Genomic DNA, 13949 nt, shown 5'->3' with positions numbered 1-13949 from the left:
CATTTAGTTCTGCCCTTCGTAAGCAACAGAAGACACTTGTATGTTTCCCGGAACACAAATTAAGTACTGTACAATTTACCTTGATCTTCAAATTCCAAAAGTTTTCACCCCCAGCTCCTAATGCATCTTGTTTCCTTCTGGAGCATCAGTGAATGTTTGAACCTTTTTTAATAGTTGTGTTTGAGTTCTGTATTCTACTAACCCCTAATCCTAACCTATCAGTCTACAAATACTCTATCAAGAGTTAGTTGACATGTACAGTAGTTAAAAATTCATGTAGTTTCAAAGTCACTTATGGTTAGAAGAATGTCTGAAGTGGACTTCTCATGCCTTCGCATAAAGCAGTGAATGCACCCTAAGGGGATGTGTTTTTTCATTCAAAAATAGCTGGACAGAGTACATTATAAAGGAATGGAACAAAGACATTAAAATGTTAAAGCTGAACTACTTTTAACTTCATACGGCATCTTAAAAATGCAGCGTTCATGACGTAAGGCACTGAAAAAGACAGTGACTTGTAGAAGAGTGATCAGAGGCATCCACTTTGACATTGATATGTAGATTCCCACAAATCTTTGTTCTTGTCTAATAGACATCACATCTCACAATAGTTAGCCTTCATTTTACATTTTAAAGCTAAAAATCAGGCCAGTGCTTTCATCAGGTCGACCCATTTCTTCATGACCACCATCCTGATAGTGGAGGTCATTTGTTCTAGGCCACAAATTTGTCATGATTCCCATAGGCTATAGGGATCAGGTGCATTGTTCATCCCTCAGGTAAGGTGACCCAACTCTCCTCCAGAGCGTTGAAGGACCCATATCAAATTTTGGGGCATTAGAAGTATTACAACAGACAGATGAGAAAGCATTGTTTGTAATGACACCAGTGGCCCGGCCAGGCTGATCTGACGGACAGCTCCCCGCTGATAGAGCAGAAAGTGTGGCCGGCTGAAAATCTGTCTTGCAGGCTGCAGGGCCATCTGGACCTTCTGCACACTAAAAGGTTGGACACGGTTTGAGGCGACATTACAAAGCTATACAAAGTTCATTTCAGATGGGTTGGGGCTTCGTCAGCAGTTTCCACGCTTGCCCTTTTTGTTCACGCAGAAAGAAAGGAAAACACACTGTAAAACAACGCAAACAGAAATGAAATGGTGGGCTTCCTGTAAAGCCAATGCAAGAGACAGAAACGGTGAGTTTAATACAATGGGTAACAGAGAACAAACAGGAGTGAAATGTGTGGCACTGGGGTACCTGCCACTATGAGATATTCCAAAGATCCTAAAACAGGCTTCTAACGGATATTGATTTTCAAAGAACCCACCCTGGGCAGCAGGGTGGAGGATCATACAGCCATGGAAAGATACTATTAAAACTTGGTGATTGTTAAATACGTCTATAAAGAAATAGGAGACATGGCCCCATTTCTTTGCAGGCACGTTTGCTCTGTTGGGCCCTGATAAGCCGTTGGGGGAGGTTTCTGGAGAGATGGCCCTCACATGTGCCGTCGTATGATTGGATTCTCTCAAACTAGAGATTGTAAAGCACAGAGTCATCAGAGCCACATTACTAGGAAATATATGATGCTTGGGTCACCCAAAGGAAACAGTTAATTCTGGGACTGTTATCCAGAGTTTGAAGGATGTTGAGATTTATTGACATGGTCTGTACAATAAAAGCATAATGATATAAATGCTAATTTCATAATTATGTAAAATCCCTTCGTAACTTTGTTGGCATCATCTATTTATCACCACACATCATTATAGGAGTCATGCATACTACTGTATTGGTTCACATTGAATCTGTGCACTTTTTCACATTTTAAATCACGATGTATCAAAAAGAAGAAAAGAAAAAAAAAACATCAGGTCATCAAGAATTTTTATTGTTTCAGTGTGGGTGAAGTTGGTTGGTAAGCAGGACGCGCTTCTCTGGGAAGTCCTTATACTGTAGAGCTAAATTCCGACCTTACCTTCTTCCTGTCTGCTCACCTGGAATCTGAGAGCAGGCAGTGGAATTCTCTGCATAGTCTGTACGCTTTTCCTTGCAGAGGAAATCATGCATTGCCAGGACTCTTTTGTCAGCAAGAAGGCCCCAAGGGATAGACTTCTGGGTCAGGGATCAGTCAAGAAAATATCCCTGTTGACATTTGTGTTCCTGGCACAGTAATGACTTCTGAGGAGAGATGACGACAGCGGTGCTAGTAACATTCTACAGTACATTACCTTGGGAATACGAGTTCTGGAAAGAGAGTTATAATGAAACCTGTTGAAATGTTGTTCAATTGATGCCTTATTGTAATATAACTAAGATTATTATAACTAAACCTCTACTTAAGCCTAAAGGGCTTTTTACACCAAGGTTGATAACTATAATGATAAAAATAAAGTTTGATAATGAGTCTACAACTATAAAGGCATAAAGGAACAAACTCGATGAAATCACTTTCAGAACATTTTTTTCAGTTGATCAGTGATAAAAACATTGGCAGCCAATCTGAATCCTGCTTTAAAGAGCTTTAGCGTTTAAAGAAACAGATGACAAAACTGCAGCGCAAGCTTTTATTAAACAGAACTTTATCATCTGCCGTTGTGGATGCTAATATAGTTATTCTTGGTATAAAGTCTGGAATGATTTTCAATTTCAACCCATTTGAAGCTATTAGTTTTAAGAGCTGCTTCAGCCCTGGTGGTTTTAGAGAGGGTTTGACAACTTCTTTAGGTGCTCAGGCTGGGAGACAATCTGACTAATCCGATTAAACCAGTTGAACATCAGTTTGTCCAAGCTGGGAGACCATCTAAACCAGTCAACCAGCATGGTTTTGGCAGCAGGGAAAACTAAAGTGTGAGGTTTAAGCAAAGATACTTGATAGGTGTGACTGATAGGTGTGACATCATTATTGGCAGGTAATACTAGAGACCTTATTATATTATTTTATTTTTTTATATATTACATAAATTCCTTTTCTACCAAAGCAGACAAGGTTGAGTGAAAATTGAATCATCACTAGTTACAAAGGTAGAACACCATGGTTGAAGCTAAATATAGCAGGATCTTGTTTTAGTGCAGTGTTTGTGTTTATTTATTTTTTATTTTTTTCTTAGAAGAAAGAACCTCAGCACATGTGAAAACTTTATTGTCATTTTGCATTATTGACACACTATGTTTCTATTTAATATGGTAAAGTTGCTTTGACACTATCTGTATTGTTAAAAGAGCTATATAAATAAAGTTGACCTGACTTGACATCACAAGATGTTCTTTTTGTCATGTCACATGATCCACACCTGTACCTGTACCTTTTTTTTGTTTTTTCTGATTAAATTTCAACACAAAATCTCTAGTAATGTGCCAGAGACTAAATTCAATTTTTTTCTGCTTTTAATTTTCCAATTCCTTTTCATGGCCACTTTTAGTCCCTTTTAAAGTGCTCTAAATATTTTATTCCTGCCTTTGATAACTAATTTCAGTCCATTACCTGCAAGAGTTTTCCCTTTTGCGAATCAGTGTGACATTATTCTGCATTCAGATTTGTGAATACAGATTTATGCAAAAGACTTAATTATTGTGGCTTATCTTCAAAAGGAATCAAATGATTTGATTGCCATTAATGGTTCTTGTTGAGACAAGTCTTTGAAATTGAACCGCTCATAATGTGCTGTTGGCATGTAGCAATCAAAAGACAGAAGCCACTTAATTTCCCTGAAATGGCCAACGTTCATCTTTGTTTCTTTCCTTCCTTGTCAAATACCCTCTACCTCCTTTGTGTGTTTGACTGTGTGTGTTTATATCTGTGGTTCTGCATATCAAACATCATGATTACTTTTGCTTAAGTAACCCTTAGTATTAAACCATGTCACATTACTACGGACATAATCGATACCTCAAATCATGTGACTTACTGTACAGAGAGACCAGAATTAACTGTTTACCAATGCCATTTCAACTACCAAAGTAACCACACACACACAAAACAGAGACCACATTAAGTAACACCAAAATGCTTTTCAATAATTATTTATTATTTTATTAAATAATATTAAATCATTTTGTAACTTTTTTTATTCAACTTAATACTTTTAATTATGCTGAATGTAAAAAATACATGCTGATAAAATAACCACACTTTTATTAAAAGGAAAACAAGATTTAAATATCAGTTGAGCGGATGCATCACACCGTGCAGTGACGACAGCTAGAGGAAAAGTAAAACCTGCATTCTGAACACTGATATTTTTTTACGTTTTTCTCTTTCGGCCAAAAACCAAAAATGCTATTTTCGGCCGAAATTCTGGTGCATCCCTACTAGCAACCACATAGCAGTGCCTGAATAAACACTCAGAACACCCTAACAACTGCATAACAACAAATTGAGATCCATTCAGAGCATCTTAGAGACCACATTGCAACAACTTAGCGACCTCATAGAACACCCTAACAACACCACAACATGCCAAAACCCACACAGAACACCTTAGCACCGTGTACCAATGCCCTATCAACTAACTAGAGCTCTCTAGAAACCACACTGCAGCACATTAAAAACACTTACAGTCATGGCCAAAAATATCGGCACCCTTGGTAAATATAAACAATGAAGGCTGTGAAAATTAATCTGTATTGTTAATCCTTTTGATCTTTTATTTTACAAATTCACAAAATCTAAACTTTCATTGAAAAATAATTTAAAATGGGGGGAAATATCATAATGAAATAAATGTTTTCCTCGTACACGCTGGACACAATAATTGGCACCCCTAGAAATTCTTATGGGTAATAGATCTCTGAAGTATATTACCATTCATATTCACAATTTTGAGCACTCCAGGGTCATTATGAACATGACATTATCCAGACATGGCTTTTTGTTCCACAGGAAAATAAATATGAGGGAAAACAAAGCCAAATTCCCCCTTAATCATCCATCACAATGAGAAAAACCAAAGAATATATTTCTGATGTGCAGCAAAAGATAATTGAGCTTCGTGAATTGGCTTTAAGAAAAGAGCTAGAGCAGTGAAAATTACAATTTCCACCATCATGGGAATAAATAAGGGCAATAATAAAGAATTTCCAATCAACAGAAAATGTTACAAAACTGCCTGGAAGAGGACGTGTGTCTATATTGTCCAAATGCACAGTGAGAAGGAGAGTTTGAGTGGCAAAAGACTCTCCGCTTTTTAGCAGCAAACACTCGAGATGGGGTTGGTGAGCACATGGATAAAATGTGCCCCATGTGAAATCTTATAATGGGCCATGTTTGGATCTTCCAACCGTACCAACATGGAGCTGGGAATCTAAAGGGTCTGGAGTGATTTTAGATGAAGGAATGGTCTCTGATCTCTTGTGAGGTGTTCTCTAACCTCATCAGGCATTATAGGAGAAAATTTAGACCTGTTAAACTGGCAAATGGAGGTTTCAAAAAGTATTGAATAAAAGGGTGCCGTTAATTGAGGCCAGAGTGTATTAGAGAAAAACATTTATTTCATAATGATAAGTCCCCCTATTTTAAATTCTTATTATCCAGTGAAAGGTTAGATTTTTGTGAATTTGTTTAATAAAAGATCAAAAGGATTAACAATGCAGATTAATTTTCACAGCCTTCTATGGTTCATTTTTACCAAGGGTGCCGTCATTTTTGGCCACGACTGTAGACCGCCACAAAGCAGCCTGAGCTAACCATCCAGAACACCCTAACAACTCCATAGCAACAAGCTGAGATCCACAGAACATCATAGATACCACATAGCAACAATCTAGCAACCACATAGCAACCTCCCTGAACAACCTAGCAACATCACAACATGTTAAAAACCACACAGAACACTTTAAAATATATACCATACCAGTATATACCAGTGCCCTAGCAATTAACCAGGGCTCCTAGCAACTGAATAGCAACATAGCCTAACCTCACAAACACCCTAGAACCTAGAAACCACATAGCAATGCCTGAGTAGCCACCTGGAACACCCTGAAAACTGCATAACACTTAGACTTTCTCTATGCAATTGCATAGCAACAAAACACACTAACAACTGAATAGCATGCTGAAAACCACAAAGATCACCTAAGAAACTACACAGCAACACCATGGCAACAGTTCAGGTTTTGCAGAAAATGTTGCTGTATTTCCAGTCACCAGAGGTGTATGTTGGATCATGACCGCACATCTCGGCGTCAATCCAACCATAGCTCACGCCTCTGTCTTTGAAGTGTGGAAATGTTTGGCATCCCTCTTATTTCTTTTAATGTCACCAATAAAAGATGTTTTATTAAGGTGACATTGGGATTAGTGTTTAATTACCACTGAGAGGCATTTAAATATGTCTGCTGGCTTGGCAAGCTCAGGCGCTTTACTGTGTGTTACTGCTTGCTAAAGCAACCAAACCTTAGATTATTGATGACACCATTATTTTGTTCATATGTTTAAGGTTAGACCTTATGGGACATTTTTCAGAGAGGTTTGTTGGTGTATACAGCGGAATTGTTTACTTACAGATGTTGCTGCGCATAAAACTGCGGATAGAGCTATTTGAGCATAAATAATTGTAGGGCAGTATATGGAAGTACAATGTACAAATGTCTTGAAACATTGCTTAGGAAGATTCACTCAGAATATGAGCATAACATAGTGTTTTCCTCCCATAAAGAAAACTTTTAATGCAGCTCAGTGTATTAAGACAATGATATTAAAATACAAAATACAGTATACAGCTTATGAATAAACAATATTAGTTTTGCATTGTGTTTTTACATAGAAACCCATTATTAAACAAAATAAAAAGTAAATTTTACATGTCAATACCTATGAAGTAGCATAGTTATTTTTGGTTTTCTGCTAATAGTCTTTCAAGGTCCACAGACAGGCACATGCCTGTTTTGTTATGACTGTTCTCCAATCATAACATCAATTGCTACATACTGTGAACATCCTCCATAAAGAAGTGCATTTGTTTTTGGCCTCTGAGCACTTTGCCTCCATTTCATTTCATCAGACGTCTGGCCGACCCCTCAGAAGTCATAATTATCATCTGGCACTGTGTGTGTGTGTGTGTGTACTGTATGAGTATGTGTTTGCCTCCATAAGCCACTAATTGACACAAACCGCAACATAACATCTTCAGTTGTGGATGTGGTGTGAAAAATCCACTCGCACAGGTTCAGGAACAGCTGCATGGGCCGAAGCCGTCTGGCGAATGCAAACACAGGGTCCAGGTTATTTTTCAGCCTGAACCCTGAGCTCAGAGCGATGGACAGATGGTCCATTTGAGACGCCACCAAACTAGTCACGCTATTCCATTTGTGAAAGTGTTTCAAATAAACAGCTGACTATGAGCACGCCTGTGGTCTCTTCTCCTTCCAATTACTCCATTGATGGCCAGTGTTTTGACACAAATTAATTGGGTCACCATGTTGGTGTAAGGGGGGAAAAAAAATGCCACGGGCAAAGTCATTGTGTGATCATGGAATAGCAAAGCTGTTCGCTGAATTTAATTGATTTGAAACTAAATATGCAAGATATATATGATTTATGGCCAGTGTTGGGGAGTAACTAGTTACATGTAACGGCGTTACGTAATTTAATTACAAAATTAATGTAACTGTAATTAGTTACAGTTACTAAGAAAAAATGAGTAATTAAATTACAGTTACTTATGAAATTTTGAACGATTACAAAGTGGATTACATTTGAATATTTACACACAACCACATACAGATTTAACAGATATCTTTCCCAAATTGCACTGACTATTCTGAGACATACCGCCCTAATAATTTCCGGGATGCGGAAGTACAGTCTGGGTATAGAATCCAGTCATAAAAACGAAATGCCTAACGCGGACGGAATATGACACCTTTTGGATGACTAAATCAAAAGTAGGTCAGTACACTTGAATCAAAACATGACTTGGACTAGTGTCTGTGAATATTAAGCCCCAAAAATGCAATATGACTCCTGCACGTTCTGCGTGTCTGTGGAAATCAGGCGCGGATTGGACACCGGGAGAACCGGGACAATTCCCGGTGGCCTGGCAGCCGATTTTGCCCGCTATTTTAATATCATTATTGTATAATTGCCTGCCAAATGTAAAGCGATCATTTGCGAATCCGCCATTTGATAATTAAATCTCTAATAAGTCATGAAGTGTTAGTCATGACTCGCGCGCTCTCCGCGCCTCCGCCAAACGGTTTGGATCAGACTCAGAGTAATCAATGCGAGAGAGAGAGAGAGAGAGAGAGAGAGAGAGAGAGAGATAGAGAGAGAGTGGACTGCTGGAGCAGAGAAGCAGAACTCCTGTTCAGGGTTTCAGGTCAGTTTCATCTGTAAAGATGCTTTTTTGTCTTTGTTTTTTTATTTATTTAATCAAGCAGCAGCACGTTGCTCATCAGTCATCACTCAAAATACTATATAAAGGACATCATTATTATCTGTTGTAATGTTACAGTAGTAATTTAGCTGAAAAACAATCCGATTTTTTTTTATAGTTTTAGGGGGAGCTACGACAGACAACAACACAACCCTTACGAAAATTAACATTTTATTATATTACTATAAATCCAGAAAAAATAGTTACTACTGTTTAACTGTGGTAACCAAAAAATTAAAATGATTTTACAAATTGAGTTATTTAAAAATAAATACAAATCCATTTGCATAAAACAAAACAAAACAAGGTTATTGTATATAGGCTAAAAAAGCATGGTCAATTTTTGTAAGGGAAAAACATGACTCGTGTAGGCCTACAGTATTAGGATTTTTCTATAAAGATATTGTAGTATTGTAGAGTATTGTATTTTAAAGTATAGTTTTGTTCAATCTTGAGTATTAAAGTCATGAGAGAGATGGATAACAGGGCAAAATAAAGAGACAGAAGAGAAAAATGGAAGTGAAGGTGCAGTTCAGGAGAGAACTTTTAATTATTTAGCATGTCCCCAAATTAAAGATTTAAACCTTTTTTTTTATCTCCGGTCCATACCAAAAATAGTTTTGTCCATGATTTTGTTTGTATGAGTTAGAATTCCCCAGTCTGATTTTTTTCCCAGTCCGCCCCTCCTGTAAATTAATGGCAAAGACATGGTTTCATTTACTACACATAGGCCTACTGAAGCTCGCAGTGTTTTCAACCTCTGCTGCCTCAATATAGGAGTACACGAGCACATAAACATAATTTCTAGAACTGTTCTGTGTCACCTCATGTGCATTTTACTTATTTTGAGAAAACTATCATCATATCATATACAAAGAGACAGCAGATTAAAAAAAACACCAATGTTTCAGGAGTTTATTACACAGAATACGTCACATGCTTATTAGATAACTGTATTTAAGTTGATGTATATGCTTTTATTTATTATTCTTTAATTTTCACAAATTTAGAAAAGTAATCAAAAAGTACTCAAAAGTAATTAGTTACATTACTTTAATAAAGTAATTGAAAAAGTTACACTACTATTACATTTTAAACAGGGTAACTTGTAATCTGTAACCTATTACATTTCCAAAGTAACCTTCCCAACACTGTTTATGGCATGCCAAATCTTTATTGTACAATATCTTGTCTGAATGAAGTTATTTCTAATATTAATGAAACCGTAACAGCGACCACACACAGAATAACATATAATTATTTAATTTTATTACTTAACAGAACATTGATTGTTGCTGAGACATTAGATTTTTTTTTGATAAAACAATTTAATATATTTTATTATATATTTTTCATGTGTTCTTTGAAACTGTGAATGATGCGCAATTTAAATTCTGCTTCAGAACAAATTTTTCTCAATGATAAACCTTGCGTTTAATTTAGATTTTTTTTTTTATACATTCACATTCAAATTTGAATAACCTACTACTCTGACACACTAATTTTAATTTATAAATTTTTTATAATGGGATGTTTAAGAGATTATGCGATGATATAACAATCTAATATAATAGTTTTTTTGTGCATTCACATTTCAATTTACATCACCTACTGATCTAAAAAAAGTCTACAATATTACTGTAAGTTACTAACCATCGTTTTCAGTACTGTATGGTGTGATGATATGGTACACGAACACCAAAATATCATCCATATGAACATATATATTTTTAATAAGGCAACAAACTTACCAAGAACCTGTTGTGAATTGCAGGAGTTTGCAGATGCAATATTCCACCTGGTGCGAGAAAAGTACACGGAGCTGGCCGGCTGCTCCTCACTTCTGCACGCACGTCACAAAGGCCTGGCGGGCATCGTCATGACCAGAGGTATGGCATCATTTCAGTCGACTTATGAATTATTTAAGAAGTTCAATAACGGGAGAGAAAGCACCTTTAAGTCTCTGTGTGTCCTCTGAGTGTGGAGCTTTGGATGAAATATTTAGTACTTTATCACCTGTGAAAAGGAAACAGACAAAGATGCACATATATCAGAACGGAGTCAAAGAGCAGATGAAGAATAGACTAAAATGATTTACAAGCATTGACGTCTTGCTTTTTCTTCTTTAAAACAATATTAAAGGTGATGTGTGCAATATTTCCAGATGTTAAAATACTTTGCCTTATGATCCCAGATTGATATTGAGTTAGTTCTTTTAGTCTTTCAGAGGCTGATTCCCCTGAAAGGTGTGAACACTGTGGCTCTGTGGTGTTATAAAACACTGTTATTAGATTAAGCATCCAACCATCCTTGCATGGCAACAGATCAACCTCGGTAGGTTGTTGTTAGGGTGTTGTAGCCAGTGTTTTGGGTGGTTGCTTTTATCCCCCAGATGAAAATCACAGTGCTCACATGATTTAAGTATTTTTCAGTCCAAAGACCAAATGGTTTGGGACAAGTTACATGCTAAAATGTAATATTTATTAAGGGCTGGGGAAAATAATGCTAATTTCTGTGACAAGTTTTTGTTGTTTAACATTTTTAACATAAAAGGCACAACTAAGTGTGACATTTATTATAATGGGTTTATCTGAATATCGTTTTAAGCTGTTAATGTTCTTTAATTGATAATAAATGATAGATAAAATCAATATGATAAATTCAGTAATTCTGTAATGTTGAATGGCTATAATTTTATAAATAGAAGCATTTACTTAGTAAAAATATATTTAAAATTGAAAGTTAAAATACTGTCTTTGCTGTTTGGAGATCTGGAGATTCCGTTTGAAAATGATTTATGATGGCAATTTTTTTATGTTTTGTGCCATTAATTAGGATTAATTGCATAAATTGTTGCATTTAATTCCTTTTTAAATTACTTTTTTGTTTTCCACCCAATATTTAGAGTTATTTAAATCAGGGTCATTATAGTTAACTAAACCTGAAACTAAAATTAAAACAATGTAAAAATGTTGTTACTTAAATAATAAATGCTAACACAAATAAAAAAAAATCTAAAATCAAATATGTGAAGAAAAAAAAAGCTGACAAACATTTTTTTATATTTTCCTTAACTATGACTAAACTAAACTATGACTAATAAATGACTAAAAACTATGATAATATCTCAATGACACTAAAAGAGCACTGGTACTAAGAGCCCAGTGAAGCAATACTTAAAAATGCAATACAAAAATAATAGTGATACTTGCCTTACCTATATTTATCGGTGTATTGTTGCTAAAATATACAGTATATCCCAAGATTATGAATGAGCTCAGGTGCCTAGCAGTGACAGGTTGATGTTTCAGTGTGTTTGTGTAAGACCCAGCTGCAGGCTTTCAGTAGCCATTGTAGTAGTGGTAGTAGTAGTATATTTTTTATCCTCGAGAGGAAAATTGTTTTGGACTACAAAAATGCTGCATGACCTACATACAATCTACATACAATAGACAAGTAAAAAAGATAAAACAAACAATATAAAAGATAAAATAGAAAGAAAACCTTAAGATAAACATCTGTTAAACAGGCACACAGATACTGGTACAAAGGAGTTCCTGTATCGATTTAGCTTACACCTCGGGACTCTGTATCTTCTGCCAGAGGGAAGCAGTTCATATTGTGAGTTTAAAAAATGACTCTGATCGCCAATGATCCTTTCCACCTGGTTACGAATACATTCCTCATATAAATCCTGGAGATTACAATCTCTCTCATGCCTGACAATTTTAGATGCTGTCAATATCAGGTGCGTCAACTTAGATTTAAGCTTCACTGAAAGATTACCAAACCATACTGTGATCCCATACCTAACAATACTTTATAAAACAGCCTCAGGACATTTTTGTTCACACCATACAGACGTAATCTGCGCAAGAAGTACAATCTTTGTTCTAGGCGAGTACAAAACCATTCAATATGTGTATTCCATGTAAGGTGTAGGTGTGCGACTGGGTAATATGAGGGTCTATATAACCACTGGTTGATGGTCACCAATACATTTTGGATCAAATACAATTTCCTGTGTCTTTTTAGTTTTAATTACAAACTCATTTTTATCACACCTGTCAACAAACATACTTATTTCTGCTTGATAAATGGTGCTAACATTATCATGCTCGTAAAGTAGACTTAAAATGGCTGTGTCGTCTGAATATTTAAAAACATAATTCTGTGAATGCCAGTTTGAGCATTCGTTTGTGAAAAGTGTAAAAAGAATAGGTGAACTGACACAGCCTTGAGGAACTCCATTGCAGGATCAGGATCAAGTTTTTCTTTTGAAGACCACAGCTCATCAATTTAGACTGGAGTGAGATCTGACCTAATCCCTGTCCTCGCTGCTCGGTCTCGCTCTCTTTCTCTCCTTCCCGCTCTGTCTGCCTCACAGTAATTGTGGAGAATGTTTATTAAGACTGGTATCTTTAAAGATCCAGACATCGGTGCCCAAGAATTTGTGGCAGGCGAGCAGACACGCAAACTTGACAGAAACACTGGGGGTTCTGTTCACTGCTCTTTGAGCATCTATTGAATCTTTTAGACTGGTAAGGGCACCGGTGGAATATTAATGCAGGTCCAACTTTGAACCGCGGGACTTTGGCAGAGGGAGTCATAACCTGAGCGAGAGTGCTCCTCACAGGACTCTTATTGGATTATTTCATCTGCTAACGTAAAAGAAACAGACACCGCTTGAATCAGATGGTGTGAATCTTATTTCAACCAGGCACAGTATGGATGCTGGGATACAGGGTTTTGAACATCAGATGCACAGTTGAAGGGCTGGTAAAGGGAACCAGATGGGTCTACTTCCATTTAAAGAATAGATGGTTGTGATAAGAGCAATTTGGGAGTGGAAAGAAAAACATTTCCCGTGGTAAAAAAAAAAAAAGCATATTAATCGCAACCAAGGTTCTGATAAGTTTTATTCTCAAAATGAGGTCATGTAGTTATTTATACAACATGTTACTCCCTGGTCATCACTTGCCTATTCGTAAATTACAGTGCTTTTCCTAGATAGTCATGTAAATGCAACTTTTACAACTTTAAAGTACAACTTTTTTGTGTGCTACCTTAAAATTTTAATTTCCATTAAAATTTTAAGGAAAGCACTTACTCTTTTAACTTTTAATTTTAGCTTTTAATCTTTTTTTATTGAAGCTTTGAATACAAGTGATGGCTGTAGTCCAAAACAAGGATATTATAATTAATTATAATTAACTAATAATTATAATTACCTAAACGCATTAAAAACATTTTCCTTACTTGAAATAACTTAAATAAAATAAAATAAAATGGTGCATTTATCATTTTAATCAAGTTTAAATTGATATACTAAAATAAAAATAAAACTGATATTTTTGTTATATTTTTTAAAACTTGAGATATATATATATATATATATATGAATGACAAAAACACACAACAACTTTATTAAAAGCTTAACTAAAATTAGAATGAAAATGGTGGGGGGGTCAGATTCTATATTTGACAATGGTTATACTTATTTAGTGTCTTTTTGTAGATGAAGCTCTTTCTCTAAGCATATAATTAAATTTTATAAGCGTGTCATATTTGC

General features: G+C 35.9%; 1 protein-coding gene across 1 annotated transcript in view; it reads left to right on the top strand.

The window, feature by feature from the left end:
• The window catches only part of LOC132124131 (double-stranded RNA-specific editase B2-like), a 200482-nt gene that overhangs the window by 159986 nt on the left and 26547 nt on the right, over positions 1-13949 (top strand). The window contains exon 4 of the mRNA XM_059534969.1: positions 10152-10266. Within this exon, the coding sequence (XP_059390952.1) occupies positions 10152-10266 (115 nt within the window). The remainder of the gene's footprint in view (positions 1-10151; positions 10267-13949) is intronic.

The sequence above is a fragment of the Carassius carassius genome, chromosome 42 (genome assembly GCF_963082965.1).
Source record: "Carassius carassius chromosome 42, fCarCar2.1, whole genome shotgun sequence".
NCBI classification, from domain to species: domain Eukaryota; kingdom Metazoa; phylum Chordata; class Actinopteri; order Cypriniformes; family Cyprinidae; genus Carassius; species Carassius carassius.
The sequence above is the reverse complement of the archived record's forward strand: the minus strand, read 5'-3'. Positions and strand labels throughout refer to the sequence as shown.